This window comes from Perca fluviatilis, chromosome 17, assembly GCF_010015445.1.
Source record: "Perca fluviatilis chromosome 17, GENO_Pfluv_1.0, whole genome shotgun sequence".
NCBI lineage: Eukaryota > Metazoa > Chordata > Actinopteri > Perciformes > Percidae > Perca > Perca fluviatilis.
In genome coordinates this window covers 25,880,604-25,898,188 of record NC_053128.1, presented here as the reverse complement: position 1 = coordinate 25,898,188, position 17,585 = coordinate 25,880,604, and the positions used below count along the sequence as shown (strand labels likewise).

Here is a 17,585-nt window from a genome sequence, read left to right as displayed (position 1 = left end):
TGCTCCGCGCCCTGCTATGCCTCGCTACACCCTGCTACGCCCTGCTACGCCCTGCTACGCCCTACACCATGAACTACTACAACTACTATTTCTAGTCATAGTTCCATTATCTTTATTTTGACTATTATTACCACTTTTCATCACACCCCCAACAGGCACCGTCAAACACTGCCTACCAAGAGCCTGGGTCTGTCTGAGATTTCTCCCTAAAAGGAAGTTTTCCTCACCACCCGAGGTTTCTCCTTAAAAGGAAGTTTTTCCTCGCCACTGACGCACTAAATGCTTGCTCTTGGGGGAATCAGTGGAATTGTTGGGTCTTTGTATATTATAGAGTGTGGTCTAGACCTACTCTATCTTTAAGTGACTTGAGATAACTGTTGTTATGATTTGATACTATAAATAAAATTGAATTGAATTGAACTTAAAAACACAAGAATAGAACCTGCTATGACCCTACAAAATGATTGACAGGTCTTATAATACATGGACTAATATTAGACAACTGCATAATTACTTATTAATGGTTTCTAACTCTTTAAGGTTTGTTTTTATTGTTTAATTTCAGTAATAGTAAAATATGCCTATAAAAAAAATATAACCTGCAATGTATACTGTCCAAAAAATGGAAATGAAAATTACAGATTGAGCCTTTAATGAACATTATTGGTGCATGAACTTCTGACTCCTCTTGTTTTTTTACGTGCACTGCACATGCATGTGCACTCCAGATGCTCTTCTCTGAAGAAAATTGGCATATACTTCCAACAGTTAAATGTGTCCAGACACTTGTTAGTGTTAGTCAGCTGTAGCAGAGACTTGGAACTCAATTGATCACAGTATACACATGATGTCCACCATTATTTTGAAACTGTTATCAAGTTATCACTGAGTGGTAATGCAGCTGAAAGCACGGATCGGTTTGAAAAATCAGCTCTGCATTACCACACAACAGTTCTTTAACTTTAACAAAACTTACAGTACAATTCAGATAATAAGTAGCACGTTTTAAGGCTCTTGCAATGTGATACTCAAATGGTTTCCTTGAACAAGGTTTTAAAAATCTCTGGTCCACTTTTGAAAAGTGGTCAATAGAAATGTTAGTCAAAGGTTATTTATTGTGAATGAGCTGAAAAATACTAAACGTACACTACCGGTCAAAAGTTTGGGGTCACTTACAATTTCCATTCCACTCCATTTTAGACAGAATACCAGCTGAGATCAATTGCATTGTTTTTTTAAACAGGGCAACAATTTTCAGATTACATTAATTGCAAAAGCGTTTCTTAACTGTTGTAGAAAGAAGTGGCTGATCTTTAATGCAATATCTACACTGCCCATTATGAGCAACCATTCATCCAATGTTCCAATGGCACATTCTGTTTACTAATCTGATATCATTTTAAAAGGCTAACTGAGAAAACCTTGGAGAACCCTTTTGCAATTATGTAAGCACATAATGTAATCTGAAAACTGCTGGCCTGGTTAAAAAAAACAATGCAACTGATCTCAGCTGGCATTCTGTATTCTATAATGGAGTGGAATGGAAATGTCTAAGTGACCCCAAACTTTTGACCGGTAGTGTATATACATTTCCATAATATTTAACTCAAAGTGCATTGGTTTATTGTATTGGGGCTCTGTACAACAATGCTGACCATAGAATCAACTGTGAACTTCAATAAAAATGGACATTTAACTGCCTCCAATTGATACATTTGGCTATATATCACACAAAAACTAGTCGACTGGATACCTTACCGTAAGATATCCCCTAACAATAGATACTAATGCGTTTTTTAACCACATGCACTTATAAATGCTACCAACGGATGACCTCATGAACCTGTTATATTCTTTAATTGTATTGGACTATTTCACACAGCAGACATTTTCACTTATCGCAGTGAAAAAAGCGCCGGTAAATAATTAAAGTGTCTAACAAGCCATGGAAAATTCCAGGACCCTGCTGGATCCGGCACACCTGAAAAGAATAACAACATAATTGATGATATTTATAACACCTGTGTTAGACATGTACAAATGTTGTCTATGTGAACAGTTTATTGACATTGCAGGTGTGCCAACAATTACTGTGTGAACAGTTAACTTATGATAAGTTAGTAAGGTCTGGGCATTATGATCTGAATATATTTTTGTCTGGCAAGCACTGAGAGGCCTTTACCTGCCTGCATTTCCCTCATCTGCACTTAAAAACAAAAAAGGCGAGTAGAGTCGAGGTGAGTTGAGCAGGTACCATGTAATGGAAAAACGCCATTACTGCCCCCAGTGGTGTCTCTCAGTGTTGTACATTGCCAACCAATAGATGGCAGTGTTGTTGTAACAATATGGCCATTACATTGACAATGAAATGGACGTCCCTTCACAATCTCTAGTTTAAACACTAATTTATTATTATCATAAAACTTGATGCTTATGTTATATTGCACATGATTAATTACAATGATCAAAATGTCTGTCTTTCTGTATGTATCTGACTTGTCTTGCCACAAAATGTTTTTACAACAGTTTTGACTCCCCTTGATGATTGATTATTTGTCAGTTACACAATATACAGTTATTTACCTGTTTATTTCGGTTTTATTATTTTTCTGAATGTCACACTTGATGACATTTGACTCGACAATAAAACATTTCATTTTATTTTCCTTTAACCAGGTAAGTCTTTCTTTCAAGAGAGACCATGTCCAAGATGGCAGCATACAACAATAAATGCAAACAACATAAACAGACTAATGCAACTGGAAAGAAATATTATCAATAGGAACGAGATAGAGCAACTATAAGTAGCAGAGATTAAAAAAAAAAAAAATTAAGATGTGAATGCACAGATGAGTTGCAATCTTGGGATGAATTATGGGGGTGATGAGTGCACCAAACTGATCCACAACTTGTTTCCCATATAGATGTATAGCTGATAACAGGTCACAGCTTATATCAGGTCATAATTATGGTAACAGAGCGTCTGGTGGTTCTGTTTCTGCAGACAAAGGCCACCAGTTGGGGCCAAAGGTTTTGAATTAGACATGTTGCCCTTTTTATGATGCCTTCTTCCATCAGCTGAGCAGCAAGGTGTCTGCCATTTTATCTCTTCATTCTGAGTGCATCAAAGTTATTAAACTCTACTCCACCTTCAGCCCAACACTCTTGCAGCGTGTGGCTGCTGTGGGTTAAAGTGTTCAAGTAAATCTAGGGTGTTGTCAACGTCCTGCATGATTAGGCTACTTTAGGTCTTATCACAGAGAGAGAGAGAGACAAAGACAAAGTAGGGTTGCCCACAACTTAGTATTAAACCATGCTGTGGGGGATGTTCAATGAAACATCTGCCGAGGGTGGTGACCTTTTTGAACCCTATCCACCACCACCAGCCCCCCCCCCCCATAGCACCCCGCGTTCCCTCAGCATTCACATCACTTCCAACGCACAAGGAGGAATAGTGAGTGGACGCCGATATTTGTAAAGGCTTTATTGGACAACCCTGCAGTGGCACCCCAACACCCCCCACCAACTCTCGTTTTCTTTTTCTCTTGCCTGTGCGCGCGCAAGAGCAGCTGTCATTGGGTCGAAAGCGGGTGCCCGCGCGCTGCATATAGCGAGACTATCCTGTTTGAAGATTATGCTGCAGCTCTTGGCCATCTTGTAGCCTATCAGACAGAATGAGACGTTGATTAAAAAATTAAAAAAAACGAGCAATTTTTTTTTTTTACACAGAACACGGTCGTTGACAGGCGAATATCAAAAAAGGCAAAACATCACGTCTGCCGCTGTATGTGGTAAAAAAAACACCTCAAACGAGTTGTGGATTATTCAGAGGACATCGTACTGAAACCATGAGCTGGGGGTCAGAGCTATGGGTGAGTCTCTTGTACACTTGTATCTTTTATTAACGGCTTTTTTGTTTTGTTTATCGAGCTCGAAATAAACGTGCGGGTGACGAACCGCAGCGGCTCCATGTTTTAGCCGCTAACACGACGTTTAGTATGCGCTGCTTTGTGGATGTCCAGCCTCTGTGACCATAGCCAGCTAATTTGTAGCGATAATCACAGAAGCTTATGTAGGCTATTTATTTATTTATTTTTTGCTTGCGTTACATGTCGTTGCCACATCCAGTGTAACACGGTGTAGTTGGCAAGGAGGGCATGCGTGAAAATCCGAGCTCGCTAACCATCCATTTTAGTTAACATTTGAGCATTTCAAACCACGCTTTGCACACATACACACCCCCTCACATTATAGCATAGCCTATAGCTTCTTCCTGCGGTGCCAAGTTTTTGAGGTTGTTCATGTAGCTAGCAGTGACTTTTTTTTTTTAATGGTTTTAGAAATATATGCAAATTTTAATATGCAAAACGTGCATTTCACAGGCTGTATTATCACTGTCGGTAGAGGAAGTATTGTTGAGTTATCTTATTTATCTGTACACAGAAGAGTACTAAAGCGTTACAAACAGTGGTGAATAGCAACTGCTCAAGCTTTTGCACTTAAGTAGCCTAGCAATTAAAAGCATAAATAGCTTGCTAATTTCTTATATTTATTTATTTATATTAAACACCAGGATGAGAAAAATGAGACATGGCTTTATGACAAGAATCTTGTAGCTATAATTTGAAATTGTATCCACAACCTTAAAGCTGGGGCATGTAGGCTATCTATACACAGGGAATGATAGGTTAGTCTTAAATTGATCTGACTGAGTACCAGAACCTCTAGAGTTGTGTCCTTACACACTTGTCACAACATCAGGGGGACCTACGATGACCTTATATCCTATGAATGTTTGATTTGGTTCATCAGGCATTCTTAATGAGCAACATTAGAAGACAAAGTAGAAGCCCAGTGACCTTACTACAGTACATTCCTTTACAATGATGTCACTTTTCACTGAAATTCACTTTTAAGGATTGCTTAACTTCTTACAACCAAGCGGTAGCCCTTATCATGCCAGCCAGCCACTGTATCAGTGGCATTTCCCCATAATCAGACAAACTAGCTATGTTTCCATGCACTTGTCAATGGAATTATCTGAAGTTCGCTAAAAACATTCATGCGGATAAAGGTCTGGCTAGTCCATAACAGCATTCCGGGATGGGAGAAAAACTCTGCTCTGGTTTATTGGCATTTCTTTTAACCAATCACAATTGTCTTGAGCCCTAGGCTCTGGACAAAGACACGGTGCTGCTGCAAACGGAAAGTTTTGGTGGAACATGTGTAGCCTACATTCAAAAGTTGTTTTAGTCATGCAACAGGAAACTCAGATTGGACAAATAGTCTAGCTAGCTGTCTGGATTTACCCTGCAGAGATCTGAGGAGCAGTTAACCATAGATCACCATAAATGGTTGAAATTCCAAAACAAATAAAGAGGAAGAGGAAAGAGGTAACGAACATCCGGTGGCAACGGAGCAATCCCGAAATTGGGGGTCGTCGTGGATATAGACTAGTTTCCATTTGATGGCTATGAAGCGAATAAAATCCTGTGCGTAATGTCCTCACATGATGTCGCACACCACACTCAAGCAAACATTTGCGAACAAATTTTGCTAGCCAAAATGGTTGTAATAGTGCTTGTGTGCCAGCTGATAGCGACATATGAAGCTGTAATAAGACAGCAACAATGCTATCATAACAACGCTATGATGATGCAGATGGCATTTCTTAGATTTTTGCTATCTAAAATAGCCTTTATATTTGGCTCGTGAATCAAATTTGAAAAGTCTCTCGTCTCCTCCCAACTACAGCATGGAAATAACGAAGATTACAGGACCGTGTCAAACTATTTTTACGACTTGATAATAAGCAGCTGTGGTGAGAGGAATTCCTGTTGTTAAGGTTTTGTTTCAGTGGCTCTTGTTATTTATTTTGGTGTGGAAATGATCCACTGTCATTCTGCTGTCTGTGTGTTGACAAACTGCCTGGAAGAGGTGCTGGCATGTTGAATCAGGATTCATTGCACATTTAGATTAAATGGTGGTATGTTTTAGTGTGTGTGTGTGTGTCAGTGCAAACATGCATGTGTGACTGCTTGCAAGTTACTACATGGAGTTTGCATTTGAACCTGCAGGAAGGGTCACATTTTAATCACTTTAAACTCACCATTCGTAGGCTGACAATTCTGCAAAACACCTGATCACAATACTGCAATGTGGAGCACTTTTCTTCTACGATAAAACTGCAGTCTAATGTCAATATTATGAGTTGGGCCCCAACAAAGGGGCCTGATAATAGTTAAATCAGGGATGTGTTTTTCTTTCTAAGAAAAAGAGGAAGGGAGGGGGGCACTCCTCTGAATTCTCCAGTAATTTACCTGGTGCAAAGTTCACAGAGAAAAACACGAGTACTCCACATTCTTCCGTTTTTTCCCAGTGATGTCAGAGCATTTTTACTTTACTACTGCAACTCTTGACCGAGAAACACTGCTGCCCAGGTAGTCATGCAACTCGAACATAGCCTGAAGACATCTTACAGGCTTTCATGTGTACCTTCAGTCTGGAAAACATTTGATAGTTTTTTTAAACAGAGACCGAGCTTTTGCAGAGAATACTGTATTACAACCAGATGCTTGCTTTTTTTTTTTTTTTTTTTCCTTTAGCAGGCTGAATGGAATCCAGACACTTGTTCCTTTAATCTTAGTTCATGCAATAGGGCAGCAGACAGAGCACAGCCATACTCTACAGGTGGCTGTTGCCACTGGAGAAAATAAGCACACAGCTTATTTTCTTGTTGTCCCAAACTAGATCAAACAGCAAAACATACAGTAACAGCAGCGCCGTTGCTGTGGCAACACTTTAATGCAGGGCCACGGCAGGATGTTGCGGTTCAAGCCAGAAGTACCTTGTGGGGGATGCAACTAACGATATTTGCTTGATAAATCCATTTCGTCAATGAAATGTCAAAGAAATTGTGAAAAATGCTCATCACAATTATCTAGAGTCCATGATGAGTAATTCAACTGATTTGTTTTATAAAACTGATACCTCAAATCAAGCAATCTGATTGGTTCATAGCCACGGTATGTAGGATTGGGCATTGAGAACGGGTTCCAACTTGTAATTGTTTAAAAAAATATTACGATTCCAATGGAATCATTTTTTTTAATTGGAATCGTTTGGAAACCGTTGTTTTTGAATCCGATCAAATTTAACATGTGCGAGTTTTGGTACACCGTACTTCCTGGTGCTTGTTGTGTTGCAGCCACGGAGCACAGTAAGCGGGGCTCTAAAGTATGGCTTTATTTAAACGTTGAAAAAGTCTGGTAAAACTGTAAACCACCATTGAATCAAAATATAAAATGTTCCTCTTATCTGTGAAATAAGCATGGGACCGGTTTAACTCCACCCCTCAAAGAATCGGAATCGAGAATTACTGGAATCGAAAGGAAGAATTGGGATTGGAATCCGAATTCTTAAAATCCAAATGATGCCCAACCCTAGCGGTATGTGGTTATCATACGTCTAATTCCTTTATACAATAAGTATAACTCTAAAATTAGACAAATTTCTTTTTAACATTATTTTTTGGGCATTTTTATCTTATCAGATAGTGATAGCAGATAAGACAGGAAAGGGAGGGGGGTTTGACACGCAGCAAAGGGCTGCCAGTTGGATTTGAACCCAGGCCGCTCTACCAGTGTGCGTTATATTTGGAATATTTTCACCGCCTTACCCTGCCGTCAGACAACCCTTTCCGACAGGGAAATGAGGCCATTATCTGTGATGTTTGTCAAAGCCACCAGATTCCATTGACAAAAACAGTAATTTTACCTCACTGAGCATGGAAGTTGCTGTTCGACTGCTTCCTCGATCGGTTAGTTAGTTTGTGTTATTGTGGGACTTTGGTGAATCTGAACTAACTCTTTAATATTAAGCAAAATAAATAGCCTATGCTAGCTGCTAGTGTAGGCTAACGTTAGCCACCCAGCCCAGTGGGGACCTGTTTTATTATTGTTATTATATTTTCATTATTTTTGTCAATAAAAATCAATTTCAATTGGAATTTGACTATAGCTTTCATATTGCTGGTCACATGCTTATTTCACAGATAAGAGGAACATTTTATATTTTGATTCATTGGTGGTTTACAGTTTAGCTCACTTCAGTGTGTGATATGTTGTGATTATCACAGCTTAGGGGCGTCATGATGCAAAGCGACGGCCTGTCGTGGGCTATGTTTTAATTGTCCAACTAATAGTCCAAAAACCCAAAGTAAGTTTAGAAGTTCAAAAATTAGGCTAGATGGTGCAACATGACGGATGAAGGATGAGGCACCACATGCACCACACATGCATTTTATCATGCTCATCCTGTTCCTCGCTGTGAACAGGAAGATAAATGGTGTTTCAGGAAGTTACAGTCGAGCAGGGTTTCTCAACCTCTCACTAACACGACTGCTTTGGTTGAGGTATTGCAAATGGGCCTTGCTGTGATATACAACGTTACTGGTTCATAAAGTGAGAAGCATAGAACTTTATTTCAATAGAGACCTGTTTGGGGAGGTTATGGCTATTGTTTAGGCTTTGTGCATCAGCATGAGTAAAGCACCGCAGTCAGTTGATAGACTCCAAAATGCTGAATGCCTTTGGTGCAACATCATAGCACTGATTATAGTCTTCACCGTCCGCCTAAAGACAGACTCTGGGAATGTTTGCCGCCATGAAAATTATGACCATCACTGGCCCGTCCTTGTAGCATTACCAACAAGGTATACAACAACAACAAAAGTGTTTCAAAAACATTGTTTGCTTAAGGAGACTCTTATGCTGCAGAGGAGTGTCCAGCTCTTTGAATCACCTGCAAATATTTAAGGAAATAAACCTCACTATCTATCTATCTATCTATCTATCTATCTATCTATCTATCTATCTATCTATCTATCTATCTATCTATCTATCTATCTATCTATCTATATATATATATTTGACAGAGTTGTTTTGCATAGTACTGAAATTTAATGGAAGATGGAAAAGTTTTGGTCAAAGGCTTAGGAAATGGTTGTTGTTTACTTTTTGTACTAACAGAGAACGAAGTAAATGGCTCAGCATCACATGAGTGCATGCACAGTAAGGTCCCCAAACCCCTTCCAAAAGAGGCATTATGTAAAAAACGCAACCAAAGGAACAAGGAAGTCAAAATGAGGTAAAACATGTGACTGTTTCTCAGCAAAACAGGGGTCAGAAAAATAAATTTAATCAAAGGACTAAAACAGTCGATTTTATGACCGTTTTAGCCGTTCTAAATTAAGTTATAGCTGTGCTTGTTGTAGAAAGTTCTAAGAAAGGTACACTGCAACATCTTAGAAGTATTTGCTCTTGGGGCTTGGGTGTCAGAGCTAGAGCTGGCACTCTAAGCAGCAGAGGTGCTACTAACCAGGCCAACGTTATTATGCCAAGGGAGATCAAACAAGACAGCAGTAAATACGTAGCTTAAAATGAAAAAAATAAATAAAAATAGGTTAAATATTCTCCTCCGGCTTTATGTTTAAAAAAAAAAGACTACATCACCTTTCCATGCCACACCTTAAATGTTTCACTTCTCCAGTGGGGTTAGCTTGGGAACTGGAAGTAAGCTACTGTTCTCACAGTTACATGCAGAAGCCCACTCTTCATATTCTGTAGGATATAAAAGGATTGTGTCCTGTCACCCAACTATTGATGAGGCAACATGGACAAGGCTGAAACTCTTTTGAAAGAGCAGCAGCTTAAGGTAAGTTGAACTGCACTGGGGTCATTAGCATTGGCTTTAAAATAGTAGGCAAAAGGCACCCATGTGTGGTCCTTGACTAAACCATGCTTTGCCAGTTACATTATTGAAATGGTGCGTTACTTTGTTTATTCAGTGTCAGTTGAGGCGTGAATATCTGTCTTGCCATTGGGGACAGCTTGATAGATTGTTTGTCCAGCATTTTTAATTGTAGGCACACGCCTATCTGTAAGCCATCGCCCCTCATGTAATTGAGAAGGGAAAGTGGTATTGTCTGGAGAGGCCTTTTTTTAAATTGTTTTCTCTCATGTCATTAAGTGGTGCTCCAGACTTTGCCAAAGGGACACCGACTGAAACGTTCAATCAAAACCACATGGTCTCGTTTTTGGGGATTTCAGTCATGCATTCACAGCAGTGAGATATCAGGGCGGATCTCGTGGTAGTGTTATTATGAGTCTGAAACAGCCTGGTGTTAGACTGAGATTTCCTCAGTGTTTTCTGCTTTTGTATTTCATCTTGTCTTAGACTCCCCCAGGGTCCAGCCTCACCCCCTGCTGTTCCCCTGCACTTCCAGGACTGAAACCTGAGCTAGTTTGTTTCCTTCTGTCAGTGGGCTGAAGTAAGGGGGGGCTGGTGGGGGAGTGTCAGAGACTGAAACCTTTGGCAGACTACGACAGACATCCCTTCACCCCCCATTAAATCTTATACTTATAGCCACCCACCTGCTGACTCAGTGATACCACCCCGAGCCCATTTTCTCTTCAGCTCTTTCTTTGAACCTGCATGACAGTAAAATAGTGATGAATGGATCCACATCTGATCAGTAGGCCTCAGTCTGCACCCTGGGGAGCGAGAAGCAGAAAGAAAGGAGGACAGGGGGGTATTCAAATAGAGTAGGGTCACCTTGATATATGTAAGACATGCAGATTGCAAAAAATAGGCATTTCCATTTTGTACGACCCTTTGGAAAACACGCATATGTAGTTGTAGCTTCACTTTGGTGTAACATATTTGTAAACCTGTACATCATGGCAATTAGTATTTCTGTTTAACTAAGCTGCATCCAATAGATTATCCTTTGACATTTCTATTTAGAGCTGCAACAATTAGTAGATGAATCAATTGTTCGATTAATAGACGACACATTATTAATCTGCAATTATTTTTTATAATCGATTTATCCTTTAAGTCATTTCTTAAGCTTGTAGCTTCTCGAATGGGAGAATTTTCCGTTTTTTCTTGTCCTTACACTGTAGTAAATTGAAAAAATAATAATACAAAATGAGATATTTGTTGACATCTCCACGAAAATGTTGTTGTTGTGATTAGCATTCTTTTTCTTTTTTAAACAACATACAAAACATACAATTCGCAACAGGAACATATCCTCCCCCACCCAAACAAAAATGAAGAAAAGATGACACAGTAAACTACAATATTTAAGACCATACAACAAAAATAATAACAAAATAAACAATAAACCATAAACCAAATAAACATATGTATAAATGAAATGCTTTATACACTAAACCATTAATTGAGATGTTCTGTCTTGGGCTTTTTCGAAACAACAGCTGTAGGCATTCCGCTTCCTCGGAGCGGATAGCAGGGAGGGGTTTGAGCCATGTTGTCATCTTCGTCCATGAAAAGGCGACTCAATCCTTCCTGCCACAGACCGTTGCAGCCTCTAATCTGTAAAGTCGGCCTCTAATCACCGCTGTGACGCTGGAAATGATATTGCTGTTGGGTCTCAGTCACATGAGCTCTGACATATTGTCACCTGAGCCTCATAGCCTTCCATGTTCTCCTAATCACTGCTATATTGTACTACAGACTGTGTCATTTGTTCTTTAGGCTGGGACAGCATTGAGTTCCCCCCCAACAGAGTAATGGACTAGCATGAGCACAGAGATTGCCTGCACTGTTTTACAACCTTTTGAGTGAAGGATGAACAAAGGGCTTCAACCTCTTTTCTCTGCAACTTCTCCATGGAAACAATTAAAGCTTTTAAGCCTAAGTGTACCTCATTATAAAGGTACAGTGTGTAGCTTATAAACAAGTAGTGGGAGAGTGATAACGTGTGCACAGAATGACACAAGTATTCAGTAAAAAGAGCCATTAGCAGGTGGCATTCAAAATAGGTTTTGTGATTTATAAAAATGTGATATTAATCCATGTCAGTTTTGGCTACATTGAACGCGTAACGTATGCGGACCGTTTGTACCTGCGTATGTGCCACGGGATGTATCTTTTAACCGGGAGACGCTGAGCTTTTGCTCTGTGATTGTTGACTGTTGATCTGCTGTCAGCTGTTACCAGAGGACGCAGGTGAGGGAAACACGAAATCCAAACAGAAACTCTCCAAATGAAACTGCCAAAATACGCTCATTCGCAGTCATTAAGTCGTTTCCTGCATATCGGTAGTTTTAATTTAAAAGAAATACAGATACTTTATGATCCATTTCTGTCTAACACCTCGTGTAAAAAATATAAATAGATTTTTACGCTTGGAGAGCAGATCTCCGCGGAGCGCACACACCGCTACGCGCTGCTTCTGTGTGCAAAAGGAAATTCTATGTGTTACGACTGAATGCGAGGAGGATTTTCATTTCCTTTTATTGGTACAGATTTGACCTCTGGAGTGTTTTTTGCAGTCCATGTTTATTATTCCCAAAAAGCAAATGGATGTGACAGCACAGATGTTTGCTGCAGCTAGCTCGCAAAACACAGCGAGTGTAGACGCGTGTGTGGTAAAGTGCTTAAGGTGCTAATGTAAATTGTATTGACTCAGTTCTCCATCTGTCCTGTTTTGTGATCATGAAGGCCGAGAAACAGTGGGTCTTCTGCTCGTCTTTTCATTTTGAAGGGATACCAGACGTGGTAGACTTTGTCGGTACCACGTTGAACCCTTTCAGCAGTTACTTTACGGCTGCTTAATGTGAAATCATTCAAAGCCATGATGAAAACTGGCTCGTGCAGTTACCACACATTGGTCTCCCACACTGCATGAAAATATGGAAATGTCCAGCCCACTCTCGCCTTTCTTAACATTTCCTCATTTGTGTTTTTTTCTTTCTTTCTTCTTCTCTCTGCTTTCATCACACTGACTCATTTACGTTCCACTCTCCCGTAATTGCCTTTGTCAGACTGATGTTAATGGTAACAATCGTGTGTGATACTTCAAAAATAAGATTTTCTATGTTTCTTAGCTTAGGTTTGTCCTCTTACAGTGGGAGAATTAACCTCACATTTTTGTGATTATTGAGAGGCTGTGTGGGCGTGAGGAGGCTTCTTGGCAAGATAGTACATCATTGTGGTCTGTTAATGCTCACGATTCCACAGGATGCTTTGTCAAAACCTTTTTTTGCTTTAGCGGGAATATCTTTTTTTCCGTTTAGGAGTTATTTATAATAGGGCAGTATGTGGGGCGCTGTGGACATTTATTAGTGTGCGTGATGCCAGACAGAGAGGGTGGAGGTCGTTGATTGTATTAGTAAATGGTTTTGGCACTAAATGACGTGAAAATATATCCATCACTTCCTCTAGTGGGAGCTGGCTTCATTCAATAACAGAGATGGTCTCACTCACAAACTTGATAAGTTTACAGGTCTCTCCGAGTGGGTGTTACCCCCTAGTATGCTGTACATTAGCATAGAAAACTGGGAGCATACAGATGCATTAAACACGCTGAGCTATCTGAGTCTTTCCAAGTTGGATTTTCTGCTTGCCGTGCCAGGCAGCCTCTTAAGAAGTGCCATCTTTACTCATATCCTGAGATGAGACATGTCAGGATGGAGTGAAATTCAGAGAAATTGAAAAACCGTTTGCGCTGCTAGCAAAAGAAGGACCACCCAGATATTTGAGCTCATTTTGAATATACAGTGAAAGTACTTGTGTACACCAAGTCCTCTGGGCCCCCGCACAAATAAAAGATTGTAGATATTCTAGCATCAGCGTAAAACCTTTTCGTTGTTTGCGAGACCGAATAAAGCTAGAAGTCCCTGTGGGCTGTTAGCAGGTTAAAGTGTTGACTTTTCATCTAGTAGAATTCAACGCTGTTGAGGAAAACCACACCATCAACCACAGCAGCTATGTTAATCTTGTGTTGCCACCAGCAGACCATTCCAGCGAAATACAATGCTCTGGGTAAAAATAACAACCCCCGCTCATTGGCTGCACCAGCCTTACTTGTCTGCATGACTTTTATCTCGTCTTATGACACCTTTCTGCAGCGTCAAAGTTGAATGAGTTGTGACAGTAAGTAGGGAACTACTACAGCAGGGGAATGCATCAGCAGCACGGACAACGAGTGCCACACACTCTTGTTTTACCTGGAGAGGAAAGCAAGGGATCTGGGACTCGAAAGAGGACCGCGACACATGGTTGGCACATAGCCAGATTTGATCCTCAAGGGAGAGATTTGACTCTTGTCATCTGAAGCTAAGCTATCAAACTGTAGCTGTAGTGAGTAAAGAGCCATTGCAAGAAGAGGAGCCTTTCGAGACGCTGACAGAAAAAAAAAAGGCAGCACGTCACACAGATCTATTTATGAACTAAAACTGTGAGTGAGACACAGTTGGGTGTAAGTGTAAGACACAGATATGTTTAATCTAGTCTCTCATTTACTACTTAATTGCATGCTAGTGCTGTTTGTATGTTATTTCCCCCCGTCTGAATGTTCCTACAGTATGATTAAATTCAAAGACTCACACCTAGCAATCAAAAGGGTACTATTTTGACTATTTTGCAAGAAAACATGTACCGGTAGTTATTATGTTCAAATCATGGTTGTTCTTTAGCGGAAAAAAGGGCTACATAAGACATGTCACGGCAGCACATAGCTTGAGTGCCATGGCCAGAGACTCACCTGAGCCATGTATAGCATGCTAGTGGACAGCTGAGCAGGGGTGTCATTTACAGTAACACTGAAAGTGTTAACTCACCACTTTGGCCCCTTAACATGTTTCATGTGTTACATTTGTACTGGACAATGAGGACATGGTGTAGCCGGTCCGATCTTTTAGGCTGATATTGCTCTCTGGGAGGTTAAAAAAAAAAAAATGGTATATTGGCCAATAGTCATTTGTTTTTAACATAGACATCTTGGTATGGATCCCTTAGAAGTACTTAAAGAAAAGTAAAGAATTGGGGCCAAGATAGTATGTTTTACATTTGAAAGTTAAGTTTATTTTTATAGCCCAATATTGCAAATTACAACTTTCTTCAAGGGGCTTTACAATCTGCACAGCATACAACACCCTCTGTCCTTAGACCTTAGACTCGGATGATTAAAACCTCCTAAAAAAATGTCTCAATGAAAAAAAGAATACTTCTACCTTCATCAGCTGAAAGTGAGACTATTAGTAGATTTTATTCCCAATGTACAAACACCAGGTCCATCCGTGCCATTATATGGATTGATTTCTCCCATCAATACTCAGCCGTTAACATCCATATAATGTTATCAAGCTCATGGGCTATGAGATGACCTCAGCCAGATCTGGATTACCTCCAACTCGTTCGCTGAATGAACAAGCCGATAGCTTGCTTGTTGTAGCAGTTAAGTATATAGTGTCTCTCATATTGGTAATATAAAGTTCAAATGTTTCAGGCAAAAAGAATGTGTTATATAAGAAATAAAGAGCCTTATCCTCTAAAAAGTACAAAAACAGCTCAACAAGAACAATGGCTAATGTGTGTTTGCTGGCCTAGCAGGGATAATCCACAGAACGGCAGCGTCCTATTGGGTGGTTAAGGTAGTTAGAAGGAAGGTGGACTAATCAGATTAATGACAACGTCATTAAATCAAGTTCTGTGCTGGTTACAACAGTTCTGTTGTTCCCTCACATTATACTTTTTGTTCTGCCTGCATTGGGTGCACTTTGATTGATAAATATATTCCTTGATTACCAGGATATATGATGTGTTTGGATTCAATCTTTGCGTTACTATATGCAAGATCTTAAATCCTGCTTTGCTTGACCAGGATTTGCTCCTTTATCGTATGTCCCTCCTCTAAGATGGATTAACTTCGTTCGGAGCTCCTTTTCTCTACTTTGTTGTCTTGTGAAAACCGGGACCATGTTGCGCCGAAGAAGTGAGTTTTTTGTTTTCATGGACAGTGTTCGTTCTCAGAAATCGGAAACGGAGGAGCAAAAGGAAGAGCACCAGCTGAGCCCTTTTGAAGAGTATCTGCAGATGCTACTGCAGATGAAGTTGGCAAGTGCTGTAAGTGTAAAAGGATTCTTGCACATTTTTATTTATTTTTTTAAATCAATTTCCATTTAATTCAACAATTAGACAAAAAAAGTAATTGCTAAATCAGTTTATAGGAATTTTACGAGGTCAGAGCCTAAAAGAATGCTGATATAAAAGTTTATTTTTGAATCCGTGAAGGAGTTGACCACCATTCCGGTTACTATGACTCAACTGAGAGGCAGCAATTTCCTGTGGCCTAACCACCGCAACAAGGGCTGGTATTTCTTATCGAGTGAGTCGATTACTCATACATGATACTGTTAAGTGACATGGACATAGGCAGAGGGACTAAATAGCAGTCGGGGTCGTGCAAAAGCAGGCACAGAGATGAAATGCTTTATGAGCACAGAAGCATAATACACGTGTGCATGCATACGCTAACACACATTCTTAAATTTCAGACTGACAGAGGCGTTGTTTCTATAAATATCTACATGGCATGCAAACAAGAGCTCTCACACATAAGGTCACTCACTGCCCCAAACAGCTGCTCGTATTTTGCAGAACGTCGGTGTGTACATGTGTGCATTTTCCTATGGGCATGTGTTTGTGTTGTTCTTCCAGAGTAATATTTTGCATAGCTAGTCAGGCAGTGAATGACTGAACCTTTACAGTGATAGTGAAAGTCTCCATGCAAATATTAGCTCGGTTATTAGTGACTGAATCAAAAATGTAAAAACTCATCCTATGCAGAAAAATAGATGTATTGCATTGCGTTGCTGCATTAGCTTATTTTGACAGTCGTGTAAATTGTCTTTTGTTTGCATTCATGTGTTAAATCGTCATTTAGTGTGGGTGGGCACGGGGCTAATAAACCCTTCTCAACCCTTTACAACCGAATGAAAAAAATAGCTCAGGGCAACTTTTCAGTAAAGCACATGATGATCAGTCTTTGATCAGTGTGTTTGTGTGTGTGTGAGGCTACTGTCCCTTTTCCTCTCTGACACAGGGGTTACACTGGGCAATGGAGGCATTGTTCCGCCCCGCTTTCTTGGACAAAGTGCGCCGTGTGCTTGAGAGAGGGTTTGGCATCTCCCTTAAAATATTTGTTCTTGCTGCTGGACGCCCACTGTCATGAGACACAGTGAAGACTCGCATTGACTCATGGACCACCGTAGATTTCAGTGGCTCTGCTTTACTGAGGGTCTCTGAGTCATCTCTCTGGTGTGTCTGCTATGGTCAGTAGGAAGTATAAGGCTTTGGATAATTACTAGAGCAACTCCGGAGCTTTGCACATTTTCTGCTGCTTTGCTTAATTCAATGAGACAGGGCTATTTTTGCTAGAACAATTGGACTATTTGTTTATTTTTTGAATTGGCAGGACCCTCACTGCCTAATGACCACTTTTGGATGACTGCAAGGCTCCTGTAATAACTCATTCATCTTTACCGTAATGGTTCTAATAGACGAGAGCATAAAAACCACTCCGAAACCACCTTCTCTCCTTTTACTAATCAGACCAAATATGTGTGTAGGTATCGTCCAAGCAGTACTTCCATCATAGTTTCAGTTTCTCTGACAATGACACATTTTTTCTGCAATCTTAAGCAATGAATGAGGTCAGTATGGGACAGTGAGCTATATGGGGTTTCAGTCAGTCTAGTCACTGTCCTAGC

The 17,585-nt window shown here is 40.1% G+C and overlaps 1 protein-coding gene across 20 annotated transcripts in view; it reads left to right on the top strand.

Moving 5' to 3' along the window:
- Positions 1 to 3,483: 3,483 nt before the first annotated feature.
- LOC120545124 (formin-binding protein 1) overlaps positions 3,484 to 17,585 on the top strand; it is a 66,036-nt gene continuing 51,934 nt past the window's right edge. For 7 of the 20 annotated variants that reach the window (XM_039779137.1, XM_039779135.1, XM_039779131.1 and 4 more), the window contains exon 1: positions 15,566 to 15,939. In XM_039779137.1, coding sequence (XP_039635071.1) covers positions 15,793 to 15,939 — 147 coding nt within the window. In that variant the 5' untranslated portion in view covers positions 15,566 to 15,792. Of the gene's footprint in view, positions 3,873 to 15,565; positions 15,940 to 17,585 lie in introns of those variants that run through there. The other 13 variants (XM_039779143.1, XM_039779141.1, XM_039779140.1 and 10 more) reach the window with 7 other exon arrangements.